The 12,919-nt window shown below is 51.7% G+C and overlaps 1 protein-coding gene across 1 annotated transcript in view; it reads left to right on the top strand.

Annotated features, from left to right (window-relative positions):
- The window catches only part of ZCCHC7 (zinc finger CCHC-type containing 7), a 261,868-nt gene extending 252,996 nt beyond the window's left edge, over nt 1–8,872 (top strand). The window contains 3 exon segments of the mRNA XM_007947000.2: nt 1,326–1,816; nt 7,772–7,858; nt 8,588–8,872. Of these exon segments, the coding sequence (XP_007945191.2) occupies nt 1,326–1,816; nt 7,772–7,858; nt 8,588–8,872 (863 nt within the window).
- Nucleotides 8,873–12,919: the final 4,047 nt, after the last annotated feature.

The following is a 12,919-nucleotide window of genomic DNA, read 5'->3' as shown; positions in this document are numbered from 1 at the left end:
TGTCATCCCACAATTCCTCTGGTTTTTGGTCATTGGTGTTCAAGGCATCAAATCTATTCTTTAGATGGTCTCTAAATTCAGGAGGGATATAATGAAGGTCTTGTTTTGGTCTCGTGGACTTGTTTTAATTGTCTTCAACTTCAAGTTGAACTTGCATATGAGCAGCTGATGGTTTGTTCCACAATCAGCTCCTGGCCTGGTTTTGGCTCCTGCCACAGATATAGTCCATCTGATTCCTATGTACTCCATCTAGCAAAGTCCATGTATATAGCCACTGTTGGTGTTGTTGAAAAAGGTATTTTCAATGAATAAGTCATTGGTCTTGCAAAATTCTATTATGAGATCTCTAGTGTTTTTCTACTCCCAAGGCCATATTCTCCAACTACCAGTGATTCTTCTTTGTTTCCAACTTTTGCATTCCAATCACCAGTGATAAGCAACACATCTTGATTGCATGTTTGGTCAATTTCAGACTGCATTAGTTGGTAAAAATCTTCAATTTCCTCATCTTTGGCTTTGGTGGTTGGTACGTAAATCTGAATAATAGTAGTATTAATGGGTCTTCCTTGTAGGCGTATAGATATCATCCTTTAACTGACAGCACTGTACTTCAGCACAGATCTTGAAACATTCTTTGTGATGATGAATGCCATGCCATTCCTCTTCAATTTGTCATTCCCAGCATAGTAGATCATATGGTTGGCTGGTTCAGAATTACCAAAACCAGTCCATTTCAGCTCACTAATGCCTAGGATATCAATCTTTATGCGTTCCATTTCATTTTGACAACTTCCAATTTTCCTAGACTCATATTTTGTACATTCCATGTTCTGATTATGAATGGATGTTTGTACCTGTTTCTTCTCATTTTGAGTTGTGCCACATCAGCAAATGGAAGTCCTGAAAGCTCTACTTTATCCATATCATTAAGGTCGGCTCTACTCTGATGAGGCAGCTCTTTCCCAGTCGCATTTTGAGTGCCTTCCAACCTGAGGGGCTCATTTTCAAGCTCTGTATTTGGACAGTGTTTCAGGGCTATTCATAAAGTTTTCCAGTAATATATCAGAGAGTGCTTCACTGCTATTCATAAGGTTTTCACTGGCCAATTCCTTGAGAAGTGGATGGCCTCCTCCTTCTTGCAAGTCTGTCTCAGTCTAGAAGCTCCACTAAAACCCATCCAACATGGGCAACCCTGCTGGCGTTGGAAACTGGTAGCACAGCCTCCAGCCTCACAACAACATGCAAGCCACCACAGTATGACAAACTGACAGACAAGTTCATCTCCCTTAGCTGTTCCAAACCTTTCTGCTCACTTCCTGTCCTTCCTCCTACCTGTTCTAGTTCCATGATATATGTATACGTATAGGCTTACAAAGGAACTGCGTGGATTGTCCAGATGGTGAGCATGCAAAAAATGCTTTTATATTTTCTAGAGCTGCAGAAAAATGGAGATTTTCCAGGGCAGTTCAAGAGACCTCACCTGGAAGCAGTCAATCGGGGGCTCCACCGTGCTGTGAGAAAGAGCCGTGATTCATGGAAGAACAGGTGGCCACGAGAAAGGAGAGAGATCCAGCAAGAAGTGATGAGCAAGTGCAGTAGGGAGCGTGGGAGGCACGGGTGTCATGAAGCGGACGAGGACTTCCCCAGGGGCCCCAAACCACCACAGAAGCCTCACCAGTCCTTTCGCCGCTCATCCCATCACCACAGGCCCAAAGGGAGGCTGGCCACGGAGGGCAAGTGAGGGAAACATAAGGGAAAGGAGGCCGGCCTGGGAGATGGTGACCACGCTGGTTCATTTCTTATTTAGCAGAGGGGAGTAAGGTGTAAGCACAGACAGCGTCTGCTGGGCTTTCCAGGGCCCATTTGGTCTTCACGTCTGTAGCACTCTGGTAGCGGTTTTATCATCTGTTATAAATAAAATGAGTTTTTTTTTGGTTTTGTTTTTAAGTCTGAGTCACGTGGAGTTGCTGAACAAAGACCACAGAGGTCTTGGGTCTCTCGTGTCCAGCAGGTTTGAGGTAGGAGAGCAGAAAGGGGAGCCCAGATCGCCCTGCTCCAGCATATCGTTGTCAGTCAGAACCCTAGGAATATGAAGAATTAATCTTTTCAAGAAAACTTCTCAAGAATTTTTTGGAAAAGAAAGGCTCATCCAACAAAATGTGTCTACATCGTAGGTAGGTGTGTGGGTAAAACCTCAAGGGACAAGGACACACAGAAGAAAACTCATCCGTCCTTTTCAGCATTACTGTTTCTTTTCCCAGCATTGGAAAGGATGATAGTTCTACTAAATCAGAGTCCAGCTTTTCTTGCTCCCGAAGCTGTGTCAGAAGCTTCCAGTGCTTAGAGAGCCATAGGCTGACGGAAGTGCAGGGCTGTCATCACTGCGGCCTGAGGAGGCAGGCAGTTGGGAGACAGCAAAATAAAAGTAGGAACCCATTCTGTGTAAATGTCACAAAGCACGTGTCCTGAAGCAAGCGACAGAGGCCATCCAGCATGTTAATGTGATCACAGGAAAAGTGTTCTTACCCTCTCCAGACGCCTGTCAAAAAGACTGCCACTCAGATACACAGAGATAAGTACTGGCCGGCTTTAAGAGAAAAAGTAATCTGTGTTCATGGGCTTTTTTTAAACCACCACAAAGCCAGACAGGATTTTTCATACTTGTGAATCTTTTGTACATATCAAAGGATAAAGTTAGAATAAGAAAGATGAAATGTCTGAAATAGAGTAAACCAATGTGGCTGTTACGTGAGGAGAAAATGAGACTTTGAGTGCTGTGGCAAAACATACGTGGGCTGGGGAGGTGGCTGCAGTTACAAAATACCCACAGACAAGGGGCACAAATGCCGTGCTGCCGCACCCAGGCACTCTGGCCGAGGCAAGTGGGGTGGAACTAGTTAACAGTTCAGAATCTTGGGTTCCCAGTGGTGATTTACTCTTTGGAAAGTGGACAGAGTGCTGACTGTCTGATAGGATCAGCTCCCTCATCTTGTTTGGGAGGAACAGGGAATCGCCTCCTCCCAGACCCACTTTCGAGGCAGCTGTAGGTCCACAGTGTCCCCCACTTGTCCCATTGCTCCTTAGCTTTCAGCTGAGTTTACGGGCTGTACTCTGTTGGTACGTGACTTCCTACCATCAGCTGGGAGTTGATTCTGTGGTGTACAATCAAAACCCTTCTAACACCCTAGTAAAAGTGGCAGCCATGAAGGACTTCATAGTCATAAGCTGTGAGATAATTGGCGTCATTCTTCAGTCGGGCCTGGGACAGCAGTGGCGTTTTAATGATGTGGTCTAGCTAGCGCCCATCTGCTCTTCTGGGCCAGAAGCGAGCCTGCCACTGTCAGCGTCTGTGGTACACAGACAATTCGAGGTGGCGGAGAACGGATGCACACATAAGCAGCATTAGCTAAAGCGGTTGGTTTTTGTTTGTTTCTGCACGTTAGCTTTTATTCCCAAAAACTTGAGTTGTTTTTATTAGACCAGTGTTTTATTCTGGGGTGTAATTTACCCTCCGTTCTGTGCACTTGGCTGTAGGTAGGCAAGGGGGCTAGAGCAGGGGGGAGGGAAGAGGACCCTGGCTCTTACACCAAGTGTCCAGTTGAAGTTAGGTCATCAGTTCATTAGTTAGCGAGTTAGTTTATTCACACACTAACTCCTGCTGTACACAACTGGGGGGATTAAAAGAACAAATTCGACAGTGACTCAAGACTTTAAAGGAAAAAAATACGACCAAGAAAAGCAAAGGAGCTCTGGTAGCATAGCAGCTAAGGCACTTGACTGCTAACCAGAAGGCTGGCGGTTCAGACCCACCAGCCACTCCTTGGAAGGAAGATGGGGCAATCTGCTTCCGTAGTGATACCACCTTGGCAACCCAAGGAGGGGTTGCTATGAGTCGGGTCTGACTCGATGGCACGTAACAACAACAACAACATGAAAAGTGAAGATCCAAACAGTGACCATCTGCCTGGTTGCTGGGCCTGGGCAGACTCTGGCCACCTATTACCTCTGGCCTCACCCTGCTGGGAGCAGCCAGAGGGCCCTTCCTGGTTCCGCTGTGGTTCACCTGCCATTCCTAGAGGAGCGTGGAGAGAAACCGCCTCCCGTGCTCAGTGGGGATCCTTGTCACGGGTCTTGCTATTAGCAAAACCTGTTACTTCAGAACCAGGGGGTTAACGGTGCCCGTTCCAAACCAAAAAGCCAAACTCACTGCCATGGAATGCATTCTGACTCATAGTGACCCCCACTGGGTTTCCAAGGCTGTCAGTCTTAATGGAAGCAGACTGCCTCATCTTTCTCCCACAGAGCAGCTGGTGGGTATCAAACCCCATACTCCCCTGAGTCATTTGCACCTCCCCGACGATGTTTGAGAGTGTTCCTCTTCCCACTCCCACAACAGGGGATGTTACTCCTTTTTCTCTTTGCCACTTGGATGGGCACAGAAACATTGTTCATTAGTACTGCAGTGAGGAGATCGGTGTAGGGTAGACTTGGGTAAAGAGAAGGCATTAGCAGGATAGCGATAATCTGTAGATGAAAGATAAGAGAAGCTTGTCACTGGAAACTTTTCTGCCAACAAAGGATTAGTACAACCTAAGAACCCTTCCTCCTTCTAGCGTCTTGCGCCCCGATGGGATCGTTCTGAGTTTTCACGGCTCGGAGGGTGCTGCTGACATCAAGCCAGGCGTGCGGCTCCCGTCCTGCCCAGGGCGGTGCCCCACAGCAGAGTTCTCCAACCAAAATGTCCTAGTGCTGAAGTGAAGGGGCCCTACTCGAAAGCCCCACCCGTTTCTCCAGTCCTGCCCGGGAAGAGGGGAGCACTCCCTGAATTGGGGGAGCAGGGCCAGGAGTGCCGAGGGCCCCGGTGGCCCGGTGCAGGCGTTAGGGCTGCACGGCTCCCTGGAGTCTTCAGCTGAGTGCTGATGCCACGTGTGTGAGGAAACCACCTGAAAGAGGAGCTATTTGTGGAGCTCACACAGGGTCAAGCGCCGTCCTCCTGCCAGCCAGAACGGAAACCCTCATCATTCACGGGACGCTGGCTACAGGACTCAAAAGAGTTTTGCCTTAGTGATGAAGAAAAGACAAGATCTAAACCCTGCTGTGGTTCAAATGTCTATTGATAGAATGAAGAGCCAAAGGCCCCAATGCCATTCTGTGCATGATGTCACCAAAATGGGGGCGGATAAGGCCTTAGCTGACTGGGCTGGGAGGCCGCACCTCCACATGTTGTTGTTGTTATGTGCCGTGGAGTCGGACCCAACTCATAGCGACCCCTCCTTGGGTTTCCGAGGCAGTATTACTGCAGAAGTAGATTGCCCAACCTTCCTTCCATAGACGGATCTAAAGTGGGCCCTTCCAGAAGGTAGCTTCGTGGCTGGAAAGGGGGTGAGTGTGGGGTTCCCACTGGGGGTCAGCTTGCAGGCGCTCATGCATTTATGCTCTGCCCGGACCCAGCAGATGACAAAACCAGGTCTCTAGATGCATGTCAAGCAGAGCAAGTGGGTGCCCTTACACGTGCTGGGGTGCAGACAGGCCTGTTGTTTCAAAACACGGGCACACCTACATTTTCTTCGAGTTTAAGCCAGGCGGGCTAGTGTATTTCTAATCAAAAGCCACTGTTTTAGGGACCCAGGGGTTTAGTGTTGTCATGTTCTATCAGCCAGGTCTTGCCGTCTTGCCCTCAGAGAGCTTCCATTCCTGGTCAGGGAGAGAAGCCCTGAGGTGATGACAGTCACTCAGGAAGAGGCCTAGGTGCAGGCCTGCACACACACGGGAGAAAGGCACTCAGGGATCAGCGGGGGCAGGGCTGGGAGTGGTGGGGACCCGGGAAAACGTCATGGAGGAGGGGGCCCTTGGAGCATAGGAGAGACTTTGATAGGCCTGGATGTAGAGTGTCTAGGGCACACTAACGGGGTCCAGTGTGCTTTGGGGTGCCCGTGGGTGATGTGGGGGAGCTCAGGGAGGCGGCTGCGGGGAGATCACCGACGGCTCTGAACTCCTCTGTGTCTCAGTCCCATCATCTGGAAAAGGCAGAGAGCATTCTCTTCAGAGAACGGTGAGAACCGAGTTAAACATACAATCCCTCACGGAGCGTCTGAGAGAGATGCCCTATAAACAGTGACTGCTGCACGGCAGTGGGGCAGCCAGGGCAGGATTTCGAGTAGGGAGAAGAAAGGGTGCACGCTTGGAGGCGGATGATCAGCGCTGTGTTAGTGGAAGTGCTCTCGTAACTTGCTTGCTTCCAAGCATGACGTGGCTTTTACCTGCCTTTGCACGGGGAAGCAGTGGGTGGTCTTTATCAAATATGGAAACTGAGCCAGAGACTTGGCCAACTGAAGAAGAATCTTTCTGTTGTCTTTTTTGTTTTCTTAAATACTGAGTTTGGGGTGAAAGTTTACACAGCAGGTTAGGCTCCCACTGGGCCGTCATCACAGTGTTGAGTGACATCAGTCAAATGAATTGCAGTGTGTAAGCATGCTCTCTAGTGGTGCTGTGTTTGTTCCAGGACTCTAGCTTCTGCCTCCTTCTCATCTTGACTCCTGAGTAATTGTTGACCTTTTGGTCTCGCACTGTGGTTTGTAAGCAGAGCACCGACCTGACACGTCATGTCCATTCCGTGTGCCACTCTGCTATTTGGCTAAAAGCTACTCTGAAGTGGAATCTTGACAAAATCCTAATCCCAGGCCTCCCCTGGTAACTCACTGCCGTCGAGTCAGGTCCAACTCACAGCGACCCCTCCTTGGGTTTCCGAGGTGGTATCACTACGGAAGTAGATTGCCCAACCTTCCTTCCGAGGAGTGCCTGGTGGGTTTGAACCGCCAGCCTTCTGGTTAGCAGTCAAGTGCCTTAGGCACTATGCTACCAGAGTTCCCTTTGTACCTTAATTTAAAAACAAAGTTGCCATGGAGTCGATTCCAACTCATGGTGACCCCTTGTGTGTCGGAACAGACCTGTTCCCCATGGGGTCTCAGTGGCTGCTTTTTCAGGAGAGCTGCAGGCTTATCTCCCTCAGTGCCTGTGGGTGGACTCAAACCGCCATGCTTTCGGCTGTCAGCTGACCGCTTTGGCCAGTACCAGCTCAGGACTCTGACAACCCTAGATACCAAAAAAGTTGTTTAAACTGACTTTGCCCTTGGGAAAGTCTCTTCTGTCTCTCCCCCAACCCGGAGGAGGTGTGAGAAGGTCAGAACACGGAACTTGCCTGAAATGGAAACCATCTGTGTGTTTCTTACCCACCCTTGGCCAGCCCCGTCACCCGCCAGCCTCGCCTGGTTAATCTTCTGGAAGAGAAGGCCGTCAGATTCCCCCATGCTTCTCCTTGCACACCCAGCCTCAGCCACCACAGCACCCATCCTGGGGCCTCTGTGGGCCTGGGGGACCCACCATTGTCCTGGACGAGTCATGGGTCACCAGCCCCTCTCCTCTAGGCCTACACCCGGTTAATCATCCCTTCCTGGTGCTTTGCCTGACAACCCTCCTACACTTGGCTGCTCAGTGTCATTCTCTGGTTTCATCGCTTCAGTTAACCGTGGCCTCATAGGTCACTCAGGGTTGCCCTGCCACCCACCGCAGCCTGGACTCCAGGGGGTCCTGCTCTTTGGTGGCCTTCCCTTCCCATCAGCAAGCCAGGCTGTGCACACAGCACCATCTCGTTAGAGGGTGGGGAGACCAAAAATGCAGGGTTCCTGAGGTCTGCTGGACGTCAGCGCTGTGAAGGGCCTACAAGATTGTCTAGTCCAGCCTGGCCTCCCCCTGCTTCACGCCCATTTCACAGATGGGGGACCAGAGACCAGAGTTGGTGTTGCAGATTGAATTGTTCCCGCTAAACATTACTGACATCATAACCCCTGTGCGTGTGGCGGTGAGCTTGCCTGGTAATAGTGTTTTCTATTTTTATAGTAATGAGGTTTTTCAGAGGAAGGTGGTTCCCAATGCTAATCACTTCTGAGGTACAGATAGATCAGGATAGACAGACACACCTGGAGGACAGACAAGGGGACGGCCACACACAGGCCCGAGAGTACCGGCAACGGCTGACAGCCACAGGGAGCCCCAGTGGTGCAGTGCCTAAGGAGTTTGATAACTAGAAGGTTGGCAGTTCAATCCCACTAGCCGCTCCGAGGAAGGACGACGAGGCATCTACTTTTGTAAAGATCTACTGCCTTAGAGACCCACGGGAGTCACTATGAGTCAGAATAGACTTGACGGCATTGGGTTTGGTTTTATTATTATTAGTTAGTTAGTCAGTCAGTTTTGAGTTTGCCTGAAGCTTAAATAGATGAGGAAGAACCCAGAGCCACACCCTGAATTCCAACTCCTGGCCTCATAAACTGTGAGGAGGAAATCCCTGTTCTTTCTAGCCGCCCGTTTACAGTAATTCTGTTACAACGGCACTAGGTAGGCAGGCCACCCGTCAAAGGGCTGCCCCAGGATCCTGCCTGAGGTCGGAGACAGAGCCGGCCTCAGCTCGGTGCCTGCCCCATGCGCCCCCCGACCTCCCGCTGACGAACTTGGTCATCAGAGTGCAGTTTCTCTGCACCTTCCACAAGCCGGGGATGAGCAGACGTTGTGTTTAGTGTTTAAATGTCAGGCTCGACAGCCTCGTGCCCTCGGACACCTGCTGGGCCAGGAGCCGGGCGTGGCGTGGGGGAGGGGCCGGCGGGAGATGACAGGCCGTGGGCCGCAAGGCTCTGTCCTGGCCCCGGAAGCTTGCAGCCTCTCAGCCCAGCTACGATGCGTTCCCTGCGGCTCTTTGCGCCTCCCAAGTCACACCTCCCCAGAGGGTGATCATGAGAAGCGGGGAGCTAGTGAGAATACGGGGATCGGGCCTGAGGATGGGGGGGGGGGCAGCGGGCAGAGACACCTGAAAGCCTGAGGGGCCAGCTCCTTAGTCCTTGCTATCAGGTGTCATCTCCGGGGCCTCCAGGGTGCAGAAGGTCACCTTCAGAGACTGTCAGGTCTGGAACCGCCTTGGAAGCTGCAGCGCACAGAGGATCTAGGGGCAGCCCGGACAGGTGCACAGGCCTCAGGTGCCCAGCACAGGGCTCTTCCGTGTGGTGGGGAAGGGGACAGGGTGTGAAGGTGGCACAGAGCAGGGGCATCAGAGGCTGGTGAGGAGGCAGTGTGGCAACACGGTGGAAAGTGGCGTTTCTCTGACAACACTCCGAAGCTGCGAGCAAGCCCGTGTGGGGACAGTGGGGAGGGAGGGCTGTGAAAGGGAAATTTGCAGTGTGTGAGGGGAAACGGAAAGGTGGTTCATCCCATGCAAATGACCCGTGGCCTCTGGTCCCACACCTGCAGCGGCTCTCAGCATGCACACACCCAGGGAGGGAGGCAGGGCTCGGTTCCCACACAGTCTGCACGGGGGCTGCCGGCTTCAGACACGGCAGGGATGGGGAGCAGAGGAAACGCCCCTCCATGTCTGAGGAGCAGCCTGAGGGACCTGTGCTCTTCTGTAGGGGCGTTTGCCCCACCAGGGCCTGCTGGGGTGAGAGCTGGGGCCACCCCGTTGGAGACCACCCGTCCCCTCTCACTTCCCGTCCTCTCACTTCCTGCCCCGCGCACCGTGCTCTGCCCGGCACAGGTGAAGCCTGTCTTCGCCTTCCCTCAGGAGTTGGCTCATCCTGTGTCCTGGCCTTGCTTCTCCGAGTCCTCGCACCTCACAGCCTCAGCAGAAATTCCCACTAGGAACCTTCCCTTCTGCGCCAGACACTCAGCTGTCTCTCAGCTACATCTCCCAGCCTCGTGGACTTCCTCATCCTAGTCATTCCAGAAACCAAACTCACTGCCATAAAGTCGATTCCCACTCACAGCGACCCCCATAGGGTTTCCAAGGCTGTCAGTCTTCACGGAAGCACACTGTCTCATCTTTCTTCCACAGAGCAGCTGGTGGGTTCAAACCGCTGACGCTTTGGTTAGCAGCCAGATGCCTTAACCACTGCGCCACCGGAGCTCCCTCATCCCAGCCCTTTGCTGCTATTGTTTACCTGTTTACGTCATCAGACTCCCCACTAAACTGGGAGCTCCTTGAGGGCAGGTGCTGTATCTGCTTCGTCTCTGTATCCAAGTGCCGAGCACTATGTGGGCACCCACTGGAGCCCAGGGGTGGCACACAGGAAGGCTGCTGCCTTTTGCCCCACATAGACTTTGCCAATTGATCATGATTACCTTGTCCTTGGAGTCTCAGAAAGGCTTCACAGCGCTGCCTGGCAACTGAGATCAGCCCTCTTGGGGAGACCTAGTTACCATCCCTGAATAGGTGCTCAATAAATAGGAGCTCTGGTAGCATAGTGGCTAAGACACTTGCCTGCTAACCAGACGGCTGGTGGTTCAAACCCGCCAGCCACTCCTCGGAAGGAAGGTTGGGCAATCCTACTTCCGTAGTGATACTGCCTCGGAAACCCAAGGAGGGGTCGCTATGAGTCGGGGCTGACTCGACGGCACATAACAACATAACAACAACAAATGGTAACCCAGATCTCAGCTGGTGCTACTTCCCCTCAGAGATTTGGCTCCGGTTCCCATTCCATGCTCTGTGATGGTCTACAAGTTCCCTGGGATTTCTGAGACCAACACTTCTCACGGTCCCCCCATGTTGCCTGAGTCTCACTCCAGAAACAATCCAGGCATGAAATGAAGGACCTCTCTCAGTCCACAGACACGAACACACTCACGTACATTCACATAGGCATACACATATCAATACACACTTTCTCACACCCTTACACATGCACACACATGTACACACATGTACATACACAAATACACTCCTATTAAGCGTTTCAGGAGTCCTCATGGTGCAATGGTTATGTGCTTGGCTGCTAAGTGAAAGGTGGGTGGTTCAAACCCACTAGCTGCTCAGCAGAAGGCAGGTGCAGCAGTCTGCTTGTGTAAAGATTACAGTCTCAGAAACACTGGAGCAGTTCTCCCCTGTCTTGTGGGGTCACTAGAGTGGGAATCGACTTCATAGCAGGAGTCAGGAGTTTTGGTGCCGATTTCCAGGCCACGGGGAGGTGTGAGGGTACACAAAGCGTCACCTCCCTCCGTCCTCGCTCTTCCAGCCTCGGCCCACTCCGGTGCCACGCTCTTCACCCTGTTGCGAAGGCGGGTCTGCTGCTGCCTCTGCAGCTGGGGACCCCCCTGCCTGTCCCTGCAGATGCCAGCCAACCAAGGGGTCTTTCCCAGAGTCCCTTCAGTCTCTGTGTCCTCCATTTGTGTCAGATATTATGGTGAATAAACCAACGGTTGTAACAGCAGGACCTCTTGTCTACAGCTCCCCATTTCCTATCCTAAACCAACCCTTCAATTTCAAAATGTGTTTTCAAGCCCCTACTCAGCACCTCGTACTGTACCAGGGATCCTGATCCAAGGACAGTCCTACTCCCAGGAAGAGCAGCGCAGCCCAGCAGCAGAAACAGACTGGGAAGGGAGGCGACATCCTGCTGGAGCCATTTCCCTGCTGTGACCTAAGGGGTAACAGCTTCCCCTGGGAACAAGGGAGGGCATCTCAGGCAGCAGGAAGAGTGCGTGCAGAGGCACAAGGCATGCTGGGTGCTGGGTGCAGGGTTCGTGGGCAGGAGAGCAGCAAGGGAGGGGCAAGGATGGGGTGAGGGCACGGAAGCTGCCTGAGGGGGCCCCGGCCACCTGTGACAGCCATGGTTTGAAAGTGAGCCCTGTGTCCCAGGCATCTTCCCCTGACCTGGCACAGACACGCATGCCTGTCTCTCCATCACCAAAGGCACAGAGAATGTTAGACCAGGCTCTGCCTCTCCCCCAGCACACACACACACACACACACATCCCAGAGGTGACCATTTTCTCATTTCTTGCCTGTAGCTTAATTTCGCCTGCTGTTGAACTTCATAGAAATGGAATCACCCAGTAGGCACTCTTTTGTCTCTGGCTGCTTTAGCCTCACATCTGTGCGTTTCTCCCGTGGGTGGACCGTTTCAAGGCTTTGTCTCAAACTCTGAGAGCTGCCGCGCTCAACCTGGAGGGCCCAAGCCCAACCCAGCAGTTTCCTAATCACCCTACCCCAGCATCAGGGCGCTTGTGAAAATTAGCTGTCATCCTCTTCCTTCAGAAGCTTGCACAGAACATAAGCTTCAAGGATGACAGTGTATGGGGAGCCCCCACAGCCTGAGAAGTAGAATCTCACTCCTGTCCACGACTTAAGAGACCCTATTAAACCCACGGTGGATTTTCTATGCCCAGTGGTTTTCTATTTTGTCTTTTAATTTTTACTTTAAGGACTTAACTTTAACCAAAGAGCCAAATTACCACGAAGCTTTAAAATGAACTTATTTAGGAGAGTTAAAAAAAAAAAAAAAAAAACCTTTAAATGTGGTGCTTTAATTAACTTTGGAAGATGATAATTCAACAGCTCCTGTGCCCCGTCTCCTGGTTTGCAAAAGGCAAGGAACAGAGAGACCAGAGGCTGGAGGATCTCACCTGGCCGAGCACTAGAACCACCTGGGAGGTTTGGAAATCCTCCGTGCCCAGCCCGCACCCCCAGACCAATGATAAGAGAACCTGCTGGGTTGGGATCCGGACACCAGGACATTATTTTAAACTTTTGGGTGCTTAATGTGCATCCAAGGTTGAGAACCTCTACTTAAGACACATTGACAGTCGTGAACACCGATGAGATGAGAGACGAGGAAGAAGGGGAACAGATGTGAGGCTGAGAGGCACAGAGAGGACTTCACTCCAAAACACGTCTCAGCTTTGGAAGGAACTGAGCCAGGTGACACCCAGGGACATTTCCTTGGCTTTTATCCAACCTCTAAGGAAGAGTCCCACTTCAGCTCTTTGGCCACATGTGTAAAGAGCCTTAGCAAGGGTTACTCCTTTGGCCCAGTATCTTCACTTCTAGGGTTTTACCCTAAAAAGTAGCCAGGAATGCCCCTGAGGAATTATCTCC

Source organism: Orycteropus afer, unplaced genomic scaffold (genome assembly GCF_000298275.1).
Source record: "Orycteropus afer afer isolate SDZICR_OR568_19922 unplaced genomic scaffold, OryAfe1.0 scaffold00174, whole genome shotgun sequence".
Lineage (NCBI taxonomy): Eukaryota > Metazoa > Chordata > Mammalia > Tubulidentata > Orycteropodidae > Orycteropus > Orycteropus afer.
The sequence above is the reverse complement of the archived record's forward strand: the minus strand, read 5'-3'. Positions and strand labels throughout refer to the sequence as shown.